Source organism: Lissotriton helveticus, chromosome 9 (assembly GCF_964261635.1).
Source record: "Lissotriton helveticus chromosome 9, aLisHel1.1, whole genome shotgun sequence".
NCBI lineage: Eukaryota > Metazoa > Chordata > Amphibia > Caudata > Salamandridae > Lissotriton > Lissotriton helveticus.
This window is the reverse complement of record NC_136070.1, coordinates 258,153,151-258,180,423: the sequence shown is the minus strand read 5'-3', so window position 1 is coordinate 258,180,423 and position 27,273 is coordinate 258,153,151. Positions and strand designations below refer to the sequence as shown.

Genomic DNA, 27,273 nt, shown 5'->3' with positions numbered 1-27,273 from the left:
ATTCACCACAATCGAGTATTTCAGTTTTTCAAGCGTTTACTTAGAAGTGATTCTGTATCATGAATTGGTCTGAGGTAATGAGGTAGGTGTTAAGTTTCTAATAGCTCTGGTAACTATTTCAAGTAAATGCTGAAAAAGAGGGGTAATACAAGTATTTTGCCGCTACTTCTGTAGGAACACTGAATCCAGGGCAGACACTCCTGAAGCATGCTAAAATGAAGAAAGCACCTTTGCCTGCCTTCCAGGTGTTTCCTGCCTACTACAGTTTGTAAAGAAGCACATGAGTATATAAATGCACCAATTCTGGAAAAAATATTTATCTGCAAATATAATTCTCCAGCCTCGATGCCATTCATAGCTTCACTTTTTCTGCACCCTAAGAGGAATAAGAGGAACTATGTAGGTAACAAAGTTGTGCACACCATTGTGACTACTCTATCCTAGTCCTTTGGTTGTCCCCCTTCCATAATATGATATACCTAGCTGGTCCTTAATGATTATTTTGCACTGGAAAGAAAGATTTGTAGTTGAATCCAAGCTTACTATGGGCAGGGAACTGTCTGTCAATGTTTTCATAGTTCCTGTTGCTCTGGTAAACCTGTCATTATGTAGGACACAGACTTTCCACATTAATAAAGGAATAGGGAAGGGAACTAGAGGTTTAGGAGTGTGACAGTCGCAATGGTGAGTATTATTACCTACTTTGCAGGACACTGTGGTTGGGGTTTATCGTACTTTGTCGGAGAGTCTGTGTGTGTAATTATATGTATATATATATATTATATATATATATATATATATATATATATATATATATATATATATATATATAACCAAATGGAAACTGAATTAAGGTGATTTTCTTACAATAACTTAAATATGTATTTTTGTTTTAGAAAGAGGAATTGTTAAAACTATTTTAAATGTGTTTATTTTTTAGGATTTCTAAAGTGATCTGCCTGGGGTATGTATTGAATACTGAACTATGAGAGTTGAGCAGATTCCGTGCCCAGCCTGACCTGCTATGATTCAAAGTTTGCCTGCTGAAGTGAGAGCTCGTCTGCGCTCTGGAGTGACCATATGTTCTTTTGGGCAATGTGTGGAGGAGCTCCTTCTCAACAGCACCGATGCCTGTGCCTCATGTGTGGCCATCCGAGTAGACATAGAAGCTTTTCGAATCCAAGTGGTTGATAATGGCACTGGGATGTCGCGAGAAGATGTGGAATTAGTTGGGAAGCGATACTTCACTAGCAAATGCCATTCGGTTGGAGATTTGGAGAACTTAAATAGCTCTGGATTTCGAGGTGAGGCAGTGGCAAGCATAGCAAACATGTCCAGTCTTGTGGAGATCTTGTCAAAATCCAACAAGTCAGCAAAGACTTTTGCCAAGATGTTTCAGAACGGGAAAGCATTGGAAGTCTGTGAAGCAGAGGTGAGCAGGCCAAGTGTAGGCACCACAGTGACTATCTGTAACCTTTTCTACAACCTCCCTGTGCGGCGCCAGTGCCTTGACCATGTTCTTGAGTTAGAAAGGACACGGCAGAAGGTGGAAGCCATTTCTTTTATGTACCCTTCCATTTCCTTTTCATTGCGTAATGATGCTGCAGGTTCCATGTTGCTTCAGCTCCCCAAAACCAAGGACGTGTGTTCCCGTTTTTGTCAAATCTATGGTCTGTCTAAATCCCAAAAGCTCCGACCTGTACAGTTTGAGTATCGCGGATTTGCACTCAGTGGGTACATAAGTTGTGAGGGCCATTATAACAAGAGCATGCAGTTTTTGTATGTAAACAAAAGGCTGGTGCTGAAGACGAGACTGCATAAACTGATTGATTTTTTGTTAAGAAAAGAGAGTGTGATATGTAAGGCAAAAACTGGCCCTCCTGGCAAGCAGAATAGCCCTTCAAGACATCGCGCTGGACCAGAACTTCATGGGATCTATGTTATCAATATAAATTGCAGTTACTGTGAATACGACATTTGCCTTGAGCCTGCAAAGACTCTTATTGAGTTCAGAGACTGGGATGGAGTTCTGAAGTGTGTTGAGGAAGGGACCAAAATGTTTTTAAACCGCGAGCACTTATTTATGGAGCCCTCTAATGACGACATTGCAGAATTTAATGAAAAGAATGATTTTACCCTTTCAAACACTGACATTCAGCCCATCGTTCCTTGCAGAAATCCTGTTCAGGAAACCTTTAGGGAAAGATGTGATACTGTTATCAATTCCTTTGAATTTGCTAATCTCAAATCCAAAGATGTTTTAAGGAAGAAATTAGCAACATCTAAATTGCTTAATAATGTGACTCTTGATGTTAACACAGAAGTAATTCAAATTCCAGACAAAAAGACCCATGTATGTGTAGAAACTGAACAAAGGGGTCTGTGTGAGCCTTTATCGCAGGGAAAGGAGGGAGTTCAGAGCGAAAAACTGAGCATGTTTGTTTCAGAAGGAGAAGAAACTGTACTGGATAAAAGGGAAGTACAGCATAACATTAAATTATGTCCTCTTTCAATAGATAGCCCAGTTGACCAGGTCCCATGTGCAGAAGCCATGTCTGACATTTCGGAGCAAAGCAATTGTAAAGGAACAGAAAACTGTGTACAATTAACACTATCTACCTCTAGAGATGCAGTGCTTTTTAACACTCTTGGTAAACCGGAGGATGTTTACGTCGGTGGCTACCCGGAAGTGAGTGAAGGTGCTGAACTAGGTTGTGAGTGTGGCTTTGAAATGGGAGCTGGGCCCAGTACTCCTTTGGAATTGGCATCCTCGGAAAAATGTGATATGCTGAAGAAGAATACAGGGCCACATGAGGGGTCTACCCTTAAGGGAAGCAGTCTTGGAGCCAGACCAATACGTGACAGGTTGTGTTTGACTGGCTTCATAACTCATCTTGCTTCCAATCCAGTTAAAGAAATCAACCAAACACACAAATCAGCTGAAGACATTTTGGGCCTCAGTATGAGCATCAGAAAACCCTGTTCTAGTGTCACTAACACTGCAGTTGGTTTGACAAATAAAAATTCTAATTTGGATAGCAAGAGAGAAGACCATGACAACAGGATAGGCACAATTCATGCACAAGAGAGCTGCAGCTATAACAGCTGGAGTGGCAGTAATGTGAGATTGCCCGTACAAAAGTCACATTCTGTGACTTCAACATTTTGTTCTTCGCATAAAGGGAACACAGAAAACATATTCCAGAGCACAGTAACGCAGTCTATTTTTGCCAAGCCTAGAGCTAGCAGAAAGCTTGCCCTGAGTGCTCATTTGGGATCACTGGAGCGATTTAGGAGGTGGTGTGGAAATATGCAGAATTCATCACCACAGTCCTCATTAACTCATGACAACAAGAATGGAAGTTGCATTGCCCCCAAATTCTCATGTGCAGAACCCGAACATATCCTACCTCTCCACACCAATGGACTATCCATTCAGTGCCTTGATACAACTCTGACTCTTGACGCTAAAAGTAATATTGCTGCTGCTCCTTTAATAGAAGGTAACTCTGACCTGATAGTGGAGACACCTCCAAGCACTACTGAAGTGGTAATGTTGAGACATGAGCATGTGATGGAGAGCCCCATGACACTGCATGATTATACTCAGTCCAAACAATCAGTCATTGTTAAGACCATCCCCCTGAGATCACTAGCTTCAAAGTTGTCCAAAATGAGGGGTGTCCATACAGAAACTCCGGTTATTGAAAAAAAGGATACTTTTAAAGATGCACCCTTGATGGATTCAAATGACAATGTGATATGCAAGCATGTCTTAGAACAGGAGCTCGATACCCAGGCCAGCCAAAAGCTCCAGTTGTTTCATGGAGATTCAGGAAGTGATAACTCTAGGCTCAACCAGGAGATTGATTATTACAAGAAACGTTACCATGGTGCAGAGAACACAGGCGCTGAAGGATTGAGCAAACAACCCATGTTTGTTAATGCAACAGACAATGACCTATCCAGTGGGAGCATCAGCTTAGATGTGGGGAGCTCAAAGCTCTGCCCGAACAGTGAAAATGAAGATACATGTGGTAAGATTGCATTTTTAAATGCGAGTTCAAAGGCCACGGAAGGCCATGTTGATCTGTTTTCCAATCACTTGGATGATGATACAACTGACATGGTTTCTCTGAGGGTAAATGAAAATCCAAACCCCTGCTCTTCAGGTTGGCTGCAGCATTTTGATGCGTCGCTTGGTCGGACAGTATATATCAATACAGCAACTGGACTAAGCAGCTACACTGCGCCAGTAGAAGAAAGTCGTGCCACTTGTACCAAGGACCTAACAACTTTGGCTGTGAATATTGTCTCCAGAAGCGGTATGTACTGTTTGACTTTTTTAATTGTGTGATGATGAGTATAAGGAGCTACTTGTAATCTGACTGGCAAGCTTGATGAGGTGAATTTTAATGGCTGTTTACCAACAAGTTATCCTTCTGCCTAGGGAAAGGTACACTCACCTGAGCGAACTCTCCCTATGAACCAACAATTCATTCAAATACTGTTACATCTGAATCCAGCTGGGGTGACTGTCTCAGGACGGAAAGAGACATGTTGTTATCTTGTAGATGAGAAGTGGAGCTCAATGGTTAGAACGGCAGACTCTGATGCAGAGGTCTAGCCCGGGACCAGGGTTCAATTCCCACCTCGGCGGGTCTTGGGCTCAATTTCCTCGGACCTGATAATTCTCGCCTCGGTGCCTATTCTAATCATGGGTCCCACTCTGCAACTCTGGGCAATAGCTTGCTTAATCTCCACAACGGCCCCCACAACGCTAGGATGCCTGGCTTCACCTTGTGGGTGCCTAGGAGTGGGCACTTCACAGGGAAAAGCCAGGAAGGGTTCCACAGCGGTATTCGTACAAGCGCCGAGATACCCCAGCTGGGGTCGATTAGTGCGCTATACAAGTACACTACATTTACATTTACAAGTGTCATTCTCTTGTGGCACATCTGAAGAAAAGTGCCATATTTCTTGCTTGTTGTGTTATTAACTGCTTGTCAGCTATCAAAGTTTTGGAAAAGTTGTGATATCTTCTTGCATTAACAGTTTTTCTTGCACTGTGGTTTTATTTGGCACTTTCTGCTCGCTATCTCTTCACCTGGAGAACAGCTAAAGCGAGTCCCCCGTTCTGGTGGCTTTTTTCATAGCATTTAAACCTTCCTAGAATGTAGACTGGGAAAGTGTAGAACAAAGAAAGGCTTGACAGCCTATGCCTGACGCATGGCCCTGTGCAGAATATTTATAGGAACGATTATCTGCAGATGTGCTCTTTCCTTCTTCACATAAGAGACCGCTCTTCACTGTCACACCCCTTTACCAACTTAAGTATGGGGTCTTACCCTCAAGCGTTTTCCTTTCTCTATTTTTAACATCTTGCCTATCAAATCTCACAACTGTACTTGGGCTAAATGCTTTGAGGAACAAATAAGTTATCTTTCGTAAAATAATCTGAAGTAGAAAATTAACAGGCTAAGCAAGAGAAAGCAAACATTAAGACCCATATGCCCAGAGAAAATAGCTCAGCTGCCCCATTAGAATTCCCATATTTAATTTTCGGTCTAGTTACTGTTAGTTCTAGATTGGCAGGGAGTGTGTTCATAAATTCTTTGGTTTTGTAGACATGTTAAGTGGAAAATTCTACTCCCAAAAGCCTTATTTAGGTCGGTGCTGTATAAGGATATTTTTGCAGCCATTTTCTGAGTGCTATGGACCTTATCGGCATGTACAGAACAAAAGGACCATAGTGAGGTTTCCATAGAATCTTGATTTCTGGTGGATACTGGAAGCCACAGACCCCTCACCTTCTGAATATCCGAAGGCACAAGACTTGATCTGTAAGATCTTAAAAGCACTATCGTACCCCTGAGGCGGAAAGCCGGGGGCTAGGCAGCACTGCTACGTTGATTTTAAATTGCTCCGCATTTATTTTGAGTTGTGTGTTTTTAACTGTGACTATTACTTTGTCCCCCTGAGGCTGAAGCCGGGGGTTAGGCAGATTAGCTGCGCAGCCTCTTAGCGCTTTTGAATTCTCATTCCACTCACTCCCCTCCACTGCCCAATTTCTGACCTGCACTGGGCTAGTGTTGTCCCGAGGCTCCGCCGATTCGGTGCGGTGTCCTCCTTCCCTACAAACGCCGCGTTCTCCCTCCACGCCCACCTGGGAGGCAGGGCGGTGGGGGCGTGACCTCTGGCAGCTGATGCGAGCGGCGTCCCTACTTAAGATCGAGTGATTGGTGACTCGCCCCACTATCGTACCCCTGAGGCGGAAAGCCGGGGGCTAGGCAGCACTGCTACGCTGATTTTAAATTGCTCCGCATTTATTTTGAGTTGTGTGTTTTTAACTGTGACTATTACTTTGTCCCCCTGAGGCTGAAGCCGGGGGTTAGGCAGATTAGCTGCGCAGCCTCTTAGCGCTTTTGAATTCTCATTCCACTCACTCCCCTCCACTGCCCAATTTCTGACCTGCACTGGGCTAGTGTTGTCCCGATGCTCCGCCGATTCGGTGCGGTGTCCTCCTTCCCTACAAACGCCGCGTTCTCCCTCCACGCCCACCTGGGAGGCGGGGCGGTGGGGGCGTGACCTCTGGCAGCTGATGCGAGCGGCGTCCCTACTTAAACGGCCGATGATGCCTCCGCGCATGGCGGGCGCGCCGATGGCTCACCCGAGGTGTGCCAAAGGTAAGCCCGTCTGTGCCCGTCCGTGCCGCGTCCGGGACTAGGGCTAGCCACGCTGTTCAACCCTCGTCCACCATAGCGAAAATTCCGATCCTCACCAGGGAAGAGATTCTCTCCTTAAACTGCCAGACTAACATTGCCATAAATTCATAAATGTTGATAACTGGCTAGGACAAATCTGCTGTTGCAAGTGTAGATCATACCTTACCCCAGAGCCGTGGTCATCTAATACGGGAAAAAACATCCTCCTTCAGGGAGGACTGATCAATGCCAGATCTATGTGCAAAAATGGGGCGCATATTTATGATTTAATCACTGAGACTGATCTCGACATGCTCTTCGTGACAGAAACATGGCTTAAAGCCTGGTGTAACCCGGTAATTGCCTTAACAGTTCCTCAAGGCTATCTTATTCAGAGGGCGGACAGACAGGAACAGAGACGCGGTGGTCTTGCCATCATTTACCGGGACTCTATTAAATGCACCATGTTTGAACTCTCGGACATTAAGGGGGCAGAAAGCATGGGCTTCTGCATCCAGATACATGAGGAGACTACCTTTTCAGGAGCTCTAATTTATCGGCCACCAGGACCACAGAATGACTTCCTGGAAAGTCTTGGGGAAGCACTCAGCAACCTCACTCTCAAATTTGCTAATTTTACATTACTAGGCGACTTAAATCTCCACCTTGACGAGGCCGAAGACCCTAACGCAGTATGGCTGAGAGATCTAACTAGTGTCCTGGGACTCACAATATTGACTAAAGAACCCACACACAAAGCAGGGCACATCTTAGACTGCATCTGCACCAATACCAAATTTATGAAAGTTGATTCCCCCCGTATCCAGACCTGGACTGACCATTTACTGGTCCCCTTTAAACTGACTGTAGAAAGGAAAGGGATCAAAACGGACCATATGAAAATCGAAGTCCATGCAAAGAAAGACTGGAAAAAGATTAGGGATACTCCTAATCTGCACTTAATTGCCGAGGAAAGTAAACCCCCTTTGACTGGCGACACGGAGACAGATTATAATAGCTTCTGTAAGTGGGTCACAGGATTCTGCGGGCCAGTGGATACCAGTAAAGTGAGCAAAAAGCGGAATAAAAGGTCCGCTCCCTGGTTCTCCCTCCCCCTAAAGGAAAAACAAAAAGAATCCTGGAAAGGAAATGGCGTTGTGTATATGGAAAGGAAGAACTCATCATCTATAAAACATCTAGAAGGCAGTACCATGCAATGATTAAAATTGCTAAAAAAGACCACTTTTTAGAAGCCATAAACTCCTCTAACAACCAACAAAAAGAAATCTTTAAAATAGTTGATGATTTCATGAATCCTAAGATTCTTAGACAAGATATCCCCCCTTCGCTCCCATTATGTAATTCAATCGCTAATTACTTTGAACAGAAAATATCTGATCTCACCAAAGATTTCCCAGATCCGCCAGCACTCCCCCTCGTAGAGGCCATAAGACTTGACATTGAAAAGACCCAGCTTAACAGATTCGCCCATGTTAGTCTGGAAGAAACCCGCCAGGCTATCCTATCCAGCAAATCCGGCTCCCCATTTGATCCCTGCCCTCCCATGCTGCTACATGCTCTAGTGGACACAGTAAACCCGAGCATAAATGCCATCATTAATTCATCCCTGGCTACTGCCGTCATTCCATCCGAGTGGAAATTAGCCGCTGTCAAACCTCTGCAAAAGAAATCCCTAGTAGACCCCACTATGCTTTCAAACCTCCGTCCTATTTCGCTGCTCCCAATTCTCTTTAAACTTACGGAAGCAGCAGTGAATAAACAACTGACTAGGTATCTGGAGGAAAATTACATCTTGAATCCCAACCAAGCGGGGTTCAGGGCTAAACACTCCACGGAGTCGGCACTATTGCACACTGTGGAGACCCTGAAGACTGCTATGGATCAAGGAAAAAAGGCTGTTCTGGTTCTGCTTGACTTATCGGCGGCCTTTGATACGGTCTCACACTCCGTATTGATTGGCCGCCTAGCAGAATCAGGAATAGCAGGACTTGCTCTTGAATAGCTAAAAAACTTTCTCAGCCACAGGAAGCAAGTGACGGTACTAGGGAAATACCGCTCAGAGGAGAAAGCATTAAAAACAGGGGTACCACAGGGCTCAAGCCTGAGCCCAATACTATTCAACCTTTACATGACCCCCCTGATAGAGCTTATTACATCTTTTCACATCAGCACTATATCTTATGCTGATGATACTCAGCTTATCCTCGTATTAGACAGAAATACAACAAAGGCAGAGGAAAATCTAAGAGATTGTCTTACCGCCACATTCGACTGGATGAGAAAACACCATCTCAAATGTAATTCGGGTAAGACCGAAATTTTACCATTCGGACAACAAAACCTTTTTCCCCCAAATCATGGTGGCCACAAGATGCAGAAGTCCCCCCAAACACCATTACTACGGCTCGCAACCTTGGGATTAGGTTTGACGAGGCCTTGTCATTTAGGCAACAAGCAGGTGCTGTGGCAGGGTCTGCCCTGTTCCCATGATGCACTGGGCCAGGGACAGACTAATTTGCATACAGCCAGGTTCTGAAACTGGGATGGTGCAATGAGCTAAAAAACGGTGTTGGATCTAGCCCTGATCTCTTGACTGGGTGAGAGTACTCTGCTTAATTCAGAGACTCTGTCCATCACCACCCCTTGCTGTAAATAATTTTGTCCACCCTAAGCGTGGAAGGGTATACTCAGATGTGAGTCCCTTGCTCATTGCACCATCAGGATTCAAGCAAGCCGGGCCGAAGACGCCTGAAATGGCAGAAACCGGTCCCCGGAAGCTTGTTTCCTTCCCAGTGTAAGAATTGGCTTTTGTAGTCTGGTCTGCCCTGTTCCCATGATGCACTGGGCCAGGGACAGACTAATTTGCATACAGCCAGGTTCTGAAACTGGGATGGTGCAATGAGCTAAAAAACGGTGTTGGATCTAGCCCTGATCTCTTGACTGGGTGAGAGTACTCTGCTTAATTCAGAGACTCTGTCCATCACCACCCCTTGTTGTAAATAATTTTGTCCACCCTAAGCGTGGAAGGGTATACTCAGATGTGAGTCCCTTGCTCATTGCACCATCAGGATTCAAGCAAGCCGGGCCGAAGACGCCTGAAATGGCAGAAACCGGTCCCCGGAAGCTTGTTTCCTTCCCAGTGTAAGAATTGGCTTTTGTAGTCTGGTCTGCCCTGTTCCCATGATGCACTGGGCCAGGGACAGACTAATTTGCATACAGCCAGGTTCTGAAACTGGGATGGTGCAATGAGCTAAAAAACGGTGTTGGATCTAGCCCTGATCTCTTGACTGGGTGAGAGTACTCTGCTTAATTCAGAGACTCTGTCCATCACCACCCCTTGTTGTAAATAATTTTGTCCACCCTAAGCGTGGAAGGGTATACTCAGATGTGAGTCCCTTGCTCATTGCACCATCAGGATTCAAGCAAGCCGGGCCGAAGACGCCTGAAATGGCAGAAACCGGTCCCCGGAAGCTTGTTTCCTTCCCAGTGTAAGAATTGGCTTTTGTAGTCTGGTCTGCCCTGTTCCCATGATGCACTGGGCCAGGGACAGACTAATTTGCATACAGCCAGGTTCTGAAACTGGGATGGTGCAATGAGCTAAAAAACGGTGTTGGATCTAGCCCTGATCTCTTGACTGGGTGAGAGTACTCTGCTTAATTCAGAGACTCTGTCCATCACCACCCCTTGTTGTAAATAATTTTGTCCACCCTAAGCGTGGAAGGGTATACTCAGATGTGAGTCCCTTGCTCATTGCACCATCAGGATTCAAGCAAGCCGGGCCGAAGACGCCTGAAATGGCAGAAACCGGTCCCCGGAAGCTTGTTTCCTTCCCAGTGTAAGAATTGGCTTTTGTAGTCTGGTCTGCCCTGTTCCCATGATGCACTGGGCCAGGGACAGACTAATTTGCATACAGCCAGGTTCTGAAACTGGGATGGTGCAATGAGCTAAAAAACGGTGTTGGATCTAGCCCTGATCTCTTGACTGGGTGAGAGTACTCTGCTTAATTCAGAGACTCTGTCCATCACCACCCCTTGTTGTAAATAATTTTGTCCACCCTAAGCGTGGAAGGGTATACTCAGATGTGAGTCCCTTGCTCATTGCACCATCAGGATTCAAGCAAGCCGGGCCGAAGACGCCTGAAATGGCAGAAACCGGTCCCCGGAAGCTTGTTTCCTTCCCAGTGTAAGAATTGGCTTTTGTAGTCTGGTCTGCCCTGTTCCCATGATGCACTGGGCCAGGAACAGACTAATTTGCATACAGCCAGGTTCTGAAACTGGGATGGTGCAATGAGCTAAAAAACGGTGTTGGATCTAGCCCTGATCTCTTGACTGGGTGAGAGTACTCTGCTTAATTCAGAGACTCTGTCCATCACCACCCCTTGTTGTAAATAATTTTGTCCACCCTAAGCGTGGAAGGGTATACTCAGATGTGAGTCCCTTGCTCATTGCACCATCAGGATTCAAGCAAGCCGGGCCGAAGACGCCTGAAATGGCAGAAACCGGTCCCCAGAAGCTTGTTTCCTTCCCAGTGTAAGAATTGGCTTTTGTAGTCTGGTCTGCCCTGTTCCCATGATGCACTGGGCCAGGGACAGACTAATTTGCATACAGCCAGGTTCTGAAACTGGGATGGTGCAATGAGCTAAAAAACGGTGTTGGATCTAGCCCTGATCTCTTGACTGGGTGAGAGTACTCTGCTTAATTCAGAGACTCTGTCCATCACCACCCCTTGTTGTAAATAATTTTGTCCACCCTAAGCGTGGAAGGGTATACTCAGATGTGAGTCCCTTGCTCATTGCACCATCAGGATTCAAGCAAGCCGGGCCGAAGACGCCTGAAATGGCAGAAACCGGTCCCCGGAAGCTTGTTTCCTTCCCAGTGTAAGAATTGGCTTTTGTAGTCTGGTCTGCCCTGTTCCCATGATGCACTGGGCCAGGGACAGACTAATTTGCATACAGCCAGGTTCTGAAACTGGGATGGTGCAATGAGCTAAAAAACGGTGTTGGATCTAGCCCTGATCTCTTGACTGGGTGAGAGTACTCTGCTTAATTCAGAGACTCTGTCCATCACCACCCCTTGTTGTAAATAATTTTGTCCACCCTAAGCGTGGAAGGGTATACTCAGATGTGAGTCCCTTGCTCATTGCACCATCAGGATTCAAGCAAGCCGGGCCGAAGACGCCTGAAATGGCAGAAACCGGTCCCCGGAAGCTTGTTTCCTTCCCAGTGTAAGAATTGGCTTTTGTAGTCTGGTCTGCCCTGTTCCCATGATGCACTGGGCCAGGGACAGACTAATTTGCATACAGCCAGGTTCTGAAACTGGGATGGTGCAATGAGCTAAAAAACGGTGTTGGATCTAGCCCTGATCTCTTGACTGGGTGAGAGTACTCTGCTTAATTCAGAGACTCTGTCCATCACCACCCCTTGTTGTAAATAATTTTAGCATAATCAAAGGCCTCAGAAGATTCTTCGACCTTCTCCCGTTGACAGCCAGAAAGACGGTGGCGGTGGCTCTTATTACATCTTGTCTGGACTACTGCAACAGTCTATATGCAGGCTCTAGTAAAGCAGTACTGCATCGACTGCAGATGGTCCAGAATGCCACCGCCCGCCTCGTACTGAGATGGCCCAGGAAGTCGTCGGCATCAGCAGCACTTAAGACCTTGCACTGGCTGCCCATTCATAAAAGGGTGCTATTTAAAATCCTAGTAATCACCTTTAGGTCCTACTACCAGATGGGTCCTACCTACCTGTCAAAAAGGTTCAGAAGATACGTACCCTCCCGCTCACTAAGATCTTCCAACGTGAACCTACTGGTGACTCCCAAATTCAGACTACCCACGAAAGGAGGAAAGTCCCTTGGAGTGCTGGGTGCCAGGGCCTGGAATAAACTACCACTCCAATTGCGCCAGATCCCGTCAGAGAACCTTTTTCGAAAGGCTCAAAAGACATGGATTTTTAAACTCACAGACTCAGCCTGTTTAGCACTAGTCTAACCCCAATCCCCAGAGATATCAGATACTGTCTTACCGGTGCCCCACTAGCTCCCCAGCCAAACACCTTCTAGGCATGGGTGGTCAGCACCAAGATGCTCCGTGGAGTGTAAGTCGCGCTTTACAAAAATAAAATTACATTACATTACATTACATTACATAGCCCAATAGGTGGTGTTGTGTGGCTTTGTCTCGACCTTGTGCATCCAGAAGAGTTCTTCGGAGCGTGAATAAGTGCTAGCCCTGTGTACTGACATAAGTTTCGTTCCCTGCCTTTGTGGATCCGGAGCTAGGTCCCAACTTTTTCAGGTAATGCATTTTTAAAAACAAAATCTTATTTCCCAATGTGCAAGGGGCCATGTCCCCTGCTAAAACTACAGGAAACCTTGTAGGGACTGTCAGAAACAGATGTTTGTGGCAGATCCCCACTAGGTGAGTCTCTGGTGTTAGGGTTAGGCCCGTGACTCCAAGATGTGCGAGAAGTGTGCCCTTATGAATCTGAAAGTGATACGGTACCACAAAACCAAGCTGTTTGTTTCTAAACGCCGAAAGAAGTCTCATAAATACGCTTCCAGCTTGAAGTTTAGGGTACAGACTTGTTCCCACAATTGGTGCGGCTCCTGCGGCAGGTCTTTGTCATGGTCCAAGTCTTAGGATAAGTCAGAGGAAGCAAAATAAGGTCAAGCGGGACTCGCCCCAGCCTCGCCAATTTTTCCCTGTCTTCCTCTTAAGTTGTGAGGATATCCACATGGATCCCGATGCACCACCTAATTTCCAGAGCCCTCTGTGATGTTGCAACAGATTGAGGATTTCAAAGAAGCCGTTTTTCAAATCTTTGGCACCCTTCCAGCTCCCTCTAGTGCACCTTCAGGCCACACGTGTCCGTGGAGGCCTCCTGTCGGATTATCTCCTTGGTGCTGTTTGTGCCATTTTGGTTTCAGTTCGACTCAAGGGGTGACTTCAAACCTGGTACCAAGATCCACTTGGGTTCCTGACACTATAACACCAGAGAAGGATGCCGTTCCTATTGTGCCTGGCTCCAAGCTGAATGTGTCACTTCCAAGGTCACGTTCCAGAACAGTTCCAACTCGCCCGGTCTCAGTTCATTCAGACTGTGACAAAGCTTTGCCTTTACTTAGGAACTGCCCTCCAGTGGTCCAACAACTTTTTGAATCCCACTTTGACCAATGTCAACCATCATTGACTATGGGGATTGATTATCAACAGGTTAGGAGGATGACAATTTCCACTTGGATCTACAAGAGGCCAGCAGGTTGGCCACTTCCCCTGATACTGAGTTGAGTTCTCCCGCTAACCCCTCAACATGAAGAGATAACCTCATTTACTGTGGACATGAAATACACAGCTGAAGTCCTAGACTAACAGTTGCCTTCTATTGAGGGAGTAAAAAAGTGTCCTCACAGAAGTTTTGTAACTTAGACAGGCTTCATCCAAGCTCTTGTTGCCATTCAACAAAGCTATGACTGACACTGTTAATGGGTACCTGGGCTAAGACTTCCTCCTGCCCACTTGTGAATAGGCAGGTAGCCCGATGCTGCAGACTGCTCCTAGTGATCTTGCTTTCCTGACAAAGCGCTGTACACCTGAGAGCCTGGTAGGTCATCAATTTATCAGCATAGTTAATCCTAAATCTTTATCTATGACCCTTGCCTCCCCAGGCAGAGAATCAAACTAATTGAAGCATTTAGGAAACAAAAGTTCTTCTTGGCCAGCAAAGCCCTTCGGTGAGTCAGCACCAGCTGTTTGCTGGATTGGGTAATCCCATGCGTTATAGGACATGGTCTCCAAGATTTTTCCCTCAATCCTGGAGAAACTCCATGCCAACCTGGCACAAACTATTCAGGATTGTCAGGGCGCAGCAAAATGTAATTAGATCAGGTCAGGACACTAATGAATGCATAGGCAAAGCAGACAAGTGCTTTGGCTTTATGCTTGGATGAGATCCACATGCTTCTCTGGTGACACTCAGGCGTGACTTGTGGATATACCTTTTGATGGGTATTGCCTGTTTGGCGAGCAGGCTGATTCTGTATTGGAGCAAAGAAAGCAGAGCAACAATGGACCTCTCTAGTTCTGTGAGGCAGTATCCCCAACAGTTTCACCCCTTGCAGGGCCTCTCCAGGGTTTTTTACACAGAAAACAATATCAAGGCCCAATGCCACAGCAACAGGCCCCAGTCCTTTTGGACTCTGGATCGGGGATCCAGTAGACAACATTGTTGACCTCAGGGAGAGCAAACGCAGTTGCCACCCCTCTGACATCAGCCTCCAAGCCTCTTTATATTGCCCTGTGCAGCACATGACAGCCCTATGGGAGACAGGATATGTCATTTCGTCCAGGGGTGGCAGAACATAACATGTGACAGGCGGGTTCTACATATCCTTTGCCCTACCAAATCTTCTTCACACATCAAAGCAGCTTTCAGAGGAGCACTGCTAATTTTGCTGCAGGAAGTACAGGTTCTTTTGGCAAAGGAGCCATAGTGAGAATGCTGACCTTGGAAATAGGAATTGGATGTTACTCCTGCTGTTTCCTAGTGCTGAAGAAGGACAGAGGCATTCGTCCTACTTTAGATCTTTGACCTCTCAACTTCTTACTGTGGAAGAACAAAATTAAGGGGCTCTCTCTGGCCCAGGTTCTTTCTTCATTGGATAACGAGAATGGATGGTAACATTGGACCTGCAGGACTCCAATTTAAATGTATCTGTCTTGCGGGCACACAGACATTATTTGCGGTTCAATGTAGGCCTAGAGCATTTTCAGTATAATGTGCTTTCCTTCAGCATTACCATTGCTCCTCTGTGTTCCTGCAAGCGATGGCGGTGGTTGCAGAATATCTTTGAAGATTAAACATAAAGGTCTTTCCCTACCTCAACAACTGGCTGTTGTTGACGGGCTCTCCTGTTGTCGTAGAGCACCTTAAGATGACGGTAAATCTTCCGATATTATTGGGGTTCACTATCCATGTGCCAAATTCACACCTGACTCCTTCACTGGACTCCTGGATAAATTGTGTTTCTGGGCCTTCCCTTCAGTTCAACTTGCATTTTCCTGAAGTTTCAGCCGCTTTCTTGGGTCTTAGTTAGAGTGGCTCTGAGGCCTCTAGGTCTATTGACTTCCTGCAACCTGCTTGTTGAACATGCCAAACTTGTTGGAGTTGCTGGCGATTCGCTTGGTGATGAATTTCTTCCTACCATTTGTCAAAGATTGGCTGGTTTAGGTTTTCAAGGGCTACACCACCACTATGTTATTGCAACAAGCAGGGCGGGTGGGTTCCTGGGTTTAGTGCCAGGCGACCCTCTATCTTTGGACCTGACTGAATAGTCATGGAATTTTCCTGGTCGTACATCGCCTGGCGGAATCTTTACACACCAGAGTGGATAAACTCACTTGGCAACGAATGGCAGTTAAAACTAGAGGTGGCGCAGGGAACTTTCAGTTTTGGAGAGAACCCTGACTTGATCTTTTCGCGACTGGCGAGAAAGCGCAATGTGAGCACTTTTGCACACTGGTATTCCTGAGGGGGCTCTCTCTCTCTGACGTGCATTGTGCTTAGAGGACAGCATGGGACTCCTGTGTGCCTTTCCATCTTTGCCTCACCTATCTCAAGTTCTGAGGAAGATCAGAAATGACCAGGTCCAAGTCAGCTCAGACTGGAAACTTCTGGGCATGAGCATCTGTCCTCCGATCAGGCTGCTGCTTTGGGAGGATCTTCTGTAGCAGCAGCAGTGCAGGCTCCTCAACCCAGGCCTCTGCAATCAAGACCTCCATGCATGGAAATTGAGTGGTAGCAGTTGACTGCATGCGATCTCCCTCCCGAAGTAGTGGATGCCATCCTTCTACAAATTCTGTTTACGGTGGGTGCAGGGACAAGTTTGTGACGTGGTGTGGCACCTGTAAAACAGGACCATTGCAGGTCAGCTGTCAGATGTATAGTTGTTTGTTTTGACTTTGGCCCAGGAGGACTTTCAGTGTGCACTGTTGAAGGTTATTTGTTGGCCCTTTCAATGTTTTTGCAGTTGCTGGAGCAGCCTTCCTTAATTAAATCACCTGTTGTGATGAGATTTCTAAAAGGCCTAACACATATGTTTCCCCTAAACCTTTTGTTACGCCACCGTGGGATCTTAATGTGGGCCTCTCTTTCCCACATGCACCCCCTTGGAGCCAGTGTACAGCTGCCCATTACGTCTCCTGACTCTGAAGACTGTCTTTCTCATTGCAATAATTTCAGCTTATCACATGAGTGATCTTAAGGCTTTTTCAGTCCTGTTGCCGTAAACTACCTTTTTCCAGTACAAACTTGTAGTGAGGACTAGAGCTGCTTCTTGAGACGATTGTGACTCCTTTATGTGTCAGACAGTCCATCAATCTTTCAGTTACTTGCTCCACCTCACCGCTTGGAAGAGGAGGAGAGATTCCATTATTTAGACCCCAAACAAGCATTGAGTTTTTACATCGATTGTACCAAAGACCATCGGGTGGATGAACAGATGTAGATGGGGTACTGTGGGTAAAGAAAAGCAAGGCGGTGAAAAAAATAAACTTATGAAGATGTATAGTGCTCTGTTTCAAGATCTGCTGTGCACTGGTAAAGAACCAGCCTGGAATGTCTGAGGGTTCACTCTATCAGGGCCAAGGCTGCTACCTCTGCATTGGCACAGGGAATGTCCATTCTGAATAAGTCAAATGGCAATGTGGTATCAGTGCATCCATTCAAAAAGCACTTCTGCCTCAACAGCCATGTTCAACTAAAACAGCATTTAGCATTTATGGTTCTGCAGGACGTTTTGATCTGAACCATTCCATAGGCCCACCACTTTGGGAGCTTCTGTTTTGTTCACTAGGTCAGGAGTCTGTGGCTAAAAATGTCCATCACAAGAACAAGTTGGTTACCTTTTTGGTAACGCCTATTCTAGAGGATACTCTGTCTATCCACAGATTCTTCACTGCCCTTCCATCTCCCCTTTCTGTGGAGTGGTGTTTTTTCTCCATCTAGAAAGGTCCCAAATTCAAGATCTGCACCCTGGGACATCTGATTAATTGTCGGGCTCTGCGTATGAGGGTGCGGGCAGTGACAAGAAAGAAATTGACCTAAGTGCACATTGGTGGTGCTCATTTGTGGCTCCCACGTCCCTTCCAGAGCGGAATGAAGCCGTCAGGGAACTGCATGATGACACCTACCGGCTCAAAGGGACTGAGCTCTAAAAATCTTTGGGATCCAGATTTGCGCCTCGAGAAATTTATAAGATGTGGATCCTGCGGTTAGATAAAGTATTCTCCAGTAAGAGTGTTACCAGGGGTAAGCATCTTGTTCACCTTTGTCCTTGCCAGCATGTACTCTATACAGCACACATACATCCCACTTTGGGAAGTGGTGGCCTTTGAAGCAGAGTACAATATTCACTTAATTTTCACAAATCTCTAAAGTTCCTCACAGAAAGTGCATAACATTTTCCTGTGCTTGGAATAATTCCTCGATCCCACATTTGCAACTTTTATTAGCCTAGACATCGTACACATGAATGTTTACATAGGTAACAACTATTTAAATAAACATGTCACCTTAAACTGGTCACAAATTAGTACTTCTTAGAACCGTTCCTTTTTAACCCCAAAACTCCCCAAATCCTCGTCTTCCAGTTGATTAAAGAATATAAATGTAGTTAAAAAAATTCTTATAGTCTTCTAGTTGACTAAAGAATAATTATATAGTAAATAACTAGATTCTTGCAGCCTTGTATAAAATATAATCACAAACAATTCCAAAAAGTCCGAAATATCTAAAAGGAAGGAACTCTTTGAAATATTAAATCGGTTAAAATATTAAGCTACCCTACGTAGTATTGGAATGTTAATCATACAAAATGTAAACCTAATATTGAAAAATACCGTGTGGATTATTTTTCTTGCAGTAGATAGCACAATCATTGTCAACAGTGACATTGTTCAACTGGAAAAGATTCACAGTTTGAGCTGCCTGTGGCACTTTTTGGCTTCAATTAGTAGAGTGAACTTCTCACATTGTTTAAGGTTGCATCTTTAGTTTCTGTAATCCCAGTCATGTTGCTCATGAGAAGTTAATTTTCTGCTACCCAGTGTTTGCAACTGACGTATGTGTATATATTTCAGTGAAGTGCTGACTAAGCACCTGTAATTCCAGTCACACCACCATACTTTCATTGAGGTCATCAGCTTTCTTGAAAGTTGCATTTAATCTTTTTTGTTATTTCTGTTTTGACGGATTACTTATGGCTGCTGTCCTGTTTCTCAAATAATGCCCCTCAGAACACAACAGTGAATATCTTTGGTAGGAAGTCATATATTCAATTTTGGTCCCAAATATTATGTATCTGATCCAGTGTAAAATGTGTAAAGCAGAGCAGTGCCAATGTAGATGTTGTGCCTGTCTTGCCAGATGCCACGATCATTACGTTCTCAAGCTGATGTATCTTCTCAAACGTTATGTATGGAAGGCTCAGCAGAAATGATGCACCTTTCCTTTTCCCCATAATGCATTGTAGGTGCTGTAGTTTACTAGTTAACCTTTTCTTTTCCTCATAATGCATTGGAGGTGCTGTACTTTTCTAGTTAACAGGTTCCTAAATCGTGTCATCTCAACCATTAATCATGTGGGTAGTTGGCAAATGTAGTACTTAATACCGTTGAGAATCTGTCCCCCTACCAGGTAAATTATTCTTTTTCCGAATTCAAGAAAGCGCCCTCAAAAAGTCTGTAAGATGGATTCACCCCTTTGTCATCACTTCCCAGTCAATGAAGTATGTCAATTTATTTTAGCGTAATTTGAGCAAAATGTACTTTGAAATTATTCCCAGCAAAGTATGAAAGCCCATGTGACCTGGCTCTTATCTTGCCACATAGTAGTAAGAACCTGATGATTTTATATCTGTTTTAATACTGTGTGGATTGGAATGTGCTTCTCTTTCACTCAATGCATCCCTTAAATGAGACTTCCGCCTCAATTCTTTGGCCTTGTTTTGGCTTTATCTTTAGCTAGTCTTTTTCTTCTTCTCTTTCTGTAAAATCAGTGTAGGTTATGCTGCAGTATTCCCGGCTTCAGCCCATGCATTCCATTATTCAGCGGCTTACAGCAGCTGACATGTAGAATCCTACATACATAAAACACAGACTCCGTCAGCTCATGACATGAAGAGAAATGTAATACAAGCCAATAATACGTGCAGCACAGAGACAGACAGCTAGCGGACGAATGTCTAACAAGGGGAAGTCTCACACAAGCTTTTATGCTTGCACACCACAGATAAAGGGCGTTATGATTTATGCAATACATGTCCAGTACAAGTACAAAATTAAGACCGTTTCTCAGAAATAAAAGACAGGGGCGTCACCTGCCAATCATCAGACTTGGCAGGTTAAACAATTATTGAGCACCAGGCTAATCAGAAGAGGCCAACACTGCCTGATACCTGCATGATGTGAGGTGGTGGGGTTCTTGTTACCCACTTGGTGCTTGATTGTGACAGTAGGGGAGTTTCTGGACTAATGCAGTGTACAAAGTGCTGGGAACGGTTTCTGCTGTTGTAATTCCTTTCCCATCAGGAACACCCGAGCCATGCTACTTACAGAAAAGGTATGTGCCAAGGTGTGTTGCTCAACTAGCTTCATGTGCCATATTGATGGTGTCTTTAAGCAAGCCTTGCTTTGCAATATCAGCTGCTTAAAGTAAATAATGATTAGCCCATCCAGGGTCATGTCTCCTTTGTACACGTTCCACAGGCCTTTGGTAGTTATTTAGTAACATAAGGCTAGGCAGCTCATCCATGTTAAAGAAATATTTTAAAACGGTTTCCACATTTACGCACTCTGATACTAAGTCGCTACACCCTACTCGGTTCAGTGGTGTAGCTAGCCCTTTGGCTGCCAGTGGCGGTCCCTGCGTTTACCGCCCCGCGGCGGCTGGTTCGAAGAGCGGAGCGGTCCGCTGGTGAGATTCCACTGATTGCCGACCCACGACCGGCACATTGTAGAGCTTGGGGGGTGGGGGCGGTTGCTGCCCAAGGCAGCAGGTAAAAGCGGGAAGAGGCTCTAAAAAAGATAGAGGACCTTAGGTAAAATGGTCATCTTAACCATATTAATGCGGCCTAACCACGATGTTTAGAGAGAGGTCCATCCCCTCAGGCCTGCTTTCAGCTGATTAAGATCTGGTGATAGTTGGCCTTGTAGAGGCTTGATAGTCCCGGAATGATTTTTATGCCTAGGTAGGTTATGTCCTTTTTCGCCCATTGAAACAGGGTTGAGGTCATCAGTGACTCCATAGCACTGTTGGGTAGGGTCAAGTTAAGAAGGAAGGATTTAGTTAGATTAAAGCGAAATCCTGCTATGTTCTCAAATCTGCACAGTTTTTCTTGTAAAGCTGTTAGAGAGGAAGTGGGGGAGGTAAGAGCTAGAAGGACATTGTCTGCGAATAAAGATATTTGATGTCCTGATGCTCCAAAAGTGAGGGCTTGAATTGTCGGTGTGGACCTGATCTGAGTAGCCAGAGGTTCCATGCTGAGAGCAAATTACAGTGGAGAGAAGGGGCATCCATGTCTCGTCCCCCTGTTCAAGCTGAAATGGCTCAGAACTGATTCCATTGGCTAATACTCTTAAACTCGGGACAGCATAATTAGCTCAGACAATGACTATAAAGCTTCAAAGAAACCAAAGCGGTTTAATGTTAGAAAGAGAGAAGACCAGTCTACTCGGTCAAATGCTTTTTCAACTTTGAGGCCCAGAATTACTGCCAGGATCGGTTTATGCGTGGCTTTCTCCATCAAGTGAAGTGCTCGTCTCACGTTATCGTGAGTCTGTCTGCCTTTTATCAAGCTGGGTTGATCCGGGTAGATTAGATCCAGTATCAGATTATCAAGACTGGATGCCAATATCTTTGTATATCATTTAGCGTCTAGATTGAGTAGTGCTATGGGTCTGTAAGATCCACACTTGTGTCTTTCTCGAATTTCGGATTTACTATCACTAATGCCTTGGTCATAGATGTATTTAATGACCCTTGTCCAGCAAATTGCTTAAACCGAAGAGTCAACTGCGGGGCCAGATCTGAACTGAAGGTTTTATAGAAGTGAGTTGTGAGGCCCGTCTGGTCCTGGTGCTTTATGGAGTTTTAGTTAATCAATAACTTTGCGTACCTCTTCCTTGTAGATGGGTTCTCCTAACATCTCATTTTGGGCCTCTGTGATCTGAGGATGCCGCACCCCATTCAAATATTCAGTCTGAGGGTCTACACGTTCCATTGTGTATAGTTTATCATAAACGTCCTTAAATATACGTACGTTCTTTGTTTTGGAGGTCGCCATCTTGACTGACTATGTACATACATCTCCAATGTAGTCTTTTTCACACTTGCTCCTTATTTGGAGAGCTGAGTGTGTGCCCACTTTATTACCCTGAGAGTAAGAGCCCTGTCTGAGATGAAGAGTGAACTCTGCTCTATTGCTTTAAATAGCGTTGTTTGCCTCTCACTGCAGTGACTTTTTGTTGAAGAGCCAGAGTTGGGGTAGCTTTATGTGCCTGTTCAAGTTGGTTTAATTCTGTTTCAAGTGCCACATGTGCTGAGGCTCTCTATTTGTTGAGGGCGGAGTTCAATGCTATACATTTGCCCCTGATATATCCTTTAAACGTGTCCCAGTTTTTGGCCAGAGAGGTATCTTGAGGGGTCTTAATCTCAAAATATTCCCTGATTGCCTTTCTAAGATCCTCACGGAGAAGGCATCCCGTGTCAGGGAGGAGGGAAAGAACCATTGTCTGGTGTCTTTGGAGTGCCCCATTCCAATGTCACTGAGACCGGTGCATGAACTGAAATGGATATGGGGAGGATTGCAGCATTCTGTATGTTCTGTCTCAGGGTTTGACTTAGAAAAATATAATCTAGTCTAGAGCATTTTCGGTGTGTATAGGAGAAAAACATGTAATCGTGTTGTGGGGTGAATCGTCCTCCAAGCATCCAGGAGGCTCAGGGTCTGGAAAGACTGTGTAAGAGGTTTCAGGAAACTCCCAGTCTAAGCCCTGTGGGGGTACTGTCCTCACTTGAGTACCATGTCAGGTTGAAATATCCACTCAAAAGTATATCTCCCTTAGCGAAGCCCCTCAGTACGGTCCGAAATTAGTGAAAGAAAAGGAACCTGGTTAGAATTTGGAGCATAGACTGAAGGAAAGGTACACACCCTGCCTCTGCGGCGACCTTTAACTATGATGATCCTACCCTCCCTGTCTGTTATGTAGTCATCTGGTGTAAATTGCTTTGAGGAGTGGAAAAGCAGAGCCATTCCATTGTGTTTGGTAGAGGCTGAGGAGTTAAAAACTGTGGGTTAGGTTGAATGCTTTAGTCTATCACCTTCATCTCTTTTAGGATGAGTCTCCTGGAGAACTACCACATTGTAATAGTGTTCCCTCAAATTCTTCCATAATTTGTGGTATTTGGCTGGGGAATTAAGGCCTTTAACAGTTTGAGTTAGTGCAGTGATCACCATAGTTTTTGTGAGTGTTTAATCCCCCATTTGATTTTCCCTTGTAATTTTCCATCATCCAATCTCAATATGACAGTACCTCTTATCTCTTCCCCCGACCCATTCTCAAAGTCCGCCCCACCGATCCTCTGCCAGATCTTCCCAGTCTCCGCAACTGTTTAATGCAGTCCACCCACTGCTAAAAGAAATGCCTAAATAACAAACAATCCTGAATTTCTAAATAGTATAACATTTAAACCCCAAAACCCTTTGTCTGGGGGGAAAAAAACCTAAACATGTCGGTTGAAACGGCCCAGTATCTCTACCCTTATTTCTTAGTAAATGTCAGATTTAAGGCATTTTTAAGAAGTTACATGGTCGGGATCAGGGAAATGAAGAAAACGTTATTATGTATATCATCTGATACTACTTGAGTTGTTCCTGAATCAGTGTAAAGGTATCAGGTGGTCGACCTGTTTGATCTAGCCACCGCTGGTTCCTTTAGTGTGAAGCTTTTAAATGTCTAGCTTAGGTGGTGTAGAATTTCTTGTGATACGTAAACAGGATACGCAGGGTTGCAATATGGATTATATCTTCTTGGTTTGTCGTGAACGGCATTGCTCAAGCCATTATCCTTTGTTTTGAGACCTGCAGGTCAGCCCCCCAGAAGAGCCTGGAAACTCCTCTGCAGAAGGTATAGTTGAACGTGTTATGTCAGTAATGTCATAGCGTTTTCTAGGTCAGTGACATGTTTGTTGTGGAGTTCAAATGCCAGACCAAAAGAATATGTCCGGTGATATATATATATATTTTTTTAAAAACCTTTATTGTGTAAGAAGAAATATACAAATACGGGCCTACAACCATTCAGGCCGGCCACGACACAGTAGGAGCAGCCGATGACTCCGGAAGGATGGTCACCGGAATCAGCCAACAATACAGAAGCAACCAGTTCAGACTAGAAAGGATAGGTACGGCCATCGAGCAGGAGCAAAGAAGGTTAATTTTTTAAAGAAGCAGTATCGCAGGATTAATTGCAGTATATGAATATCCGAGTTCCCAGAGTGGGCCACGAAGCAACAGCAAAACATAAGGGCATCAATATGGATAGTTATCAGCAATAGTGTACACCATAAAGGTGATAGATACCAAATAGCAAAGCAGCACCCACTTTGGCACGTCGCTTGTCTACTTATCACCCAGTTAAACGTTGTAGACAGAACAGAGGAACCGGAATAGCGACAGTGAGTAGAAGCACCCGCCATACTAGCCTGAAAGAGGAAAAGAGGGTAGAGGGGAGGGAGAAAGGGAAGAAATAATGTAAGCAAGAAGGAAAGAACGCCGCGCTGGTATAAGCACCCCACAGTAATAAGCACGCAAAGAAGTAAGGATATCGCCAGTAAGGTGGGCATGCGAATCGTAATCAAAATGCGCGAGGCGCAAGAAGGAGAACAACGCACCTCCAGTCCCCGCCCTCAAACATACCATGGGAGACAGGGACAGACGCGGCGCGTCGATAAAGGGATACAAAAGGGCCGTAGAACCAAGGAAAAGAAAACAGAAAGAAACCCCAACCCACCCACCCCACCCTGCACCCCTGCAGAAGGCTACGGCCTACCCCCCCTAGCAGCGTGCCTGTCGCCCTAAACCAGAACCCGAAATATAGAGAAGTCAAGAAGAGAGAAAGGAGTAAAGAGGCAAAAAAGGTGGGGGAAAGAAATCAAGAGGGAGGGGAAGGGGACCAGCAAACGAGGCGTTCGGCCCCAGCCCCCCGCCCAACCACACAATTACACAGCGTCTAAACGAGATCGACACAGTTCCAGGTATCATAACTCACAAGGGGATCGTCCATATTATCGTGAGTGGGGGTCAGCCACAGCACAATCCGTCCACCGGCAGTCCTCAGAGTTCAGTGTGGCTCACCCCTGGCCCTTCTTAGACATCACAAGCACAAATGAGGTAGCAGGGGGTAGCAAACGCCGCAGGATGGAGAGGCCACCCGATCGGAACAAAACAGGGCAAGAATACAGACCAGGGGGCCCCGGCAACCAGCAACAGAGCAAAAATCGTTCTCTGCAGTACGGATCTCTCAACGATGACAAAAAGAGCAAAAAAAAACAGGAGTTCAGTCTAGCCGAATAGGAAAGCAGAGGTTCCCCCGCAGTACAACAGTACGACCTCACCAAGGTAGATCGGAGCCGCAGTCCACAACGCTCCTCGGACAGTTGGGCAGGAACGGGCCCCAACCTGGAGCCCACGTCCCCACACTCCACACTCAAAACTGTCAGAAGATTCGGGGCCGCAGGCCTGCAGACTTGTCGATGGACAGCGGCAGCATTACTCGCAGCAATCGAGGGGGACAAAGCAGCGTCACCACGAAGCCGATCCGCGTCCATGAAGAACGGATCATCCAAGATGGCGGCGGACCGCACACCTTCCACAGGAACACCGGGGGCCAAGGCCGCATGCAGGGACCGTAGGGCGTCAAGAACATCACAAATCGTGGGCTCACGCTCATATGACCAGGCCCCCGCGGAGTCCTGCCATACAAGTCCGCCTTCCTGAGGAAATCTGTGTCCCAGGTCGTCGGCCGCCATCTTGAGGGTTCAGCAGCGTCACCACCCTCCGCAACTCCCGGAGCGGGCTCCTAAGCGAGGACCCCCCAAGAGTTCACACAGGCCCCACTAATGGCAATCTTGGTGCAGAAAGATGTGCCACCAAATTCGGGGGGGGTCCGCCTGCACCACCACCCGCGGGCACACAAGCGGACTCCGAGCGCATGGCCCCAGGATGGCCGGACGAGGCGGCAACGGGAGGGCACCCCCGCACAGTCGAGCACCGTCCGCGGCCCGCCGCTCTCCACACGGGGTCTCCCGGCCGTCAGAACAGGCCTGGCCAGTATCCACCGGGACAATCGCACAACGGCCTCTCACCGTCCGCTCTCTCTCCCGTCAGGGGCCGCAGCCGACACCGCCTCCCCGGCCAATCCAAGCAGGCGAGGCTCCGGTCTCCACGCCGGGAAGGCCTAGACCAAGCAGGAGCACAGTCTCGGAACCACAGCACGCAGGAGCCCCCAGATCAGGCGGTGAGTAAGAGCAATGCTTTACGCCTCTGTTTCTTCCCAAATGTGTAGTCTCGGGGCAGGATATTTGACAGGATTTGCGTGTTGGGCAGGAAGGCTGACGGAGCCGAGCTACAAAGCGGCCATCGCGGTCGCGAGCTTGGCTCCTCCCTAGCTGTCCGGTGATATTTGATGTGATCATTCCTTAGTTTGTCAGTGACCGTACGAAATTGTTGACGCCTGAGTAAGGTCGCTGGGGCAATGTCCTGAAAACGAGTGCAAGAGGCTCATTGAAAAGTGATTGTTTCTACTTTTCGGGCTACTAAGAGAATGGCTTCTTTAGTCTTAAATGCATGCAACTTAGCCAAAACATATCTGGGACGACCCTTATCGCCTCACGTTGAGGAACCTACTCGGTGAGCTCTGTTGATCTTCACTTTTGGCGTTCAGTTGCCCAGGAGCTCCGCGAAAAGACCCGTCACAAATGCCTTCAAATATGCTCCAGTTGCGATCTGTTTTCCACGTCTTCGCACTTGAGTATCGCTGTTCGAAGCTGTTGGCCAAGTACGCTTGTCGATTCCTCCACCTGACCGGTGCGTTATTCCATTTCAGCTGTCTTGGTTTCAAGGTCCTGGACTCGAGTGTCCACTGAGTCTATATCTTGTTGGAGAGTAACCAGTTTGCCATGCAGATCTGTACGCACTGATTCCAGGGATGCAGCAAATCTGTTTTGAGCTCCTCTCTCAGTTTCTTCTTGAAGTCGTGAAGGGAAGCCAGGAGCACTTCCTTTGTGAGTGACTTTTTGTTCCCTTGACTCTTCTGGAGTGTATACTTGTGTTGGCTCTGTAGTCAGGATAAGCGTGGCCCAGGTGTGTGTCTGTGTCTTGAGTAAAGGGCCTTGAAGCACACCTCTGAGGCTCAGGGGTTTACAATTGGTGACTAAAATTTTTAGATCTGCCATGGTGACGGCGCACAAACCCTCCTCTTATCTGAGTGG

The 27,273-nt window shown here is 46.1% G+C and overlaps 1 protein-coding gene across 5 annotated transcripts in view; it reads left to right on the top strand.

Moving 5' to 3' along the window:
* MLH3 (mutL homolog 3) overlaps nt 1-27,273 on the top strand; it is a 347,318-nt gene that overhangs the window by 102,269 nt on the left and 217,776 nt on the right. For all 5 annotated transcript variants that reach the window (XM_078659911.1, XM_078659907.1, XM_078659909.1 and 2 more), the window contains exon 2: nt 941-4,325. In XM_078659911.1, coding sequence (XP_078516037.1) covers nt 1,025-4,325 — 3,301 coding nt within the window. In that variant the 5' untranslated portion in view covers nt 941-1,024. The remainder of the gene's footprint in view (nt 1-940; nt 4,326-27,273) is intronic.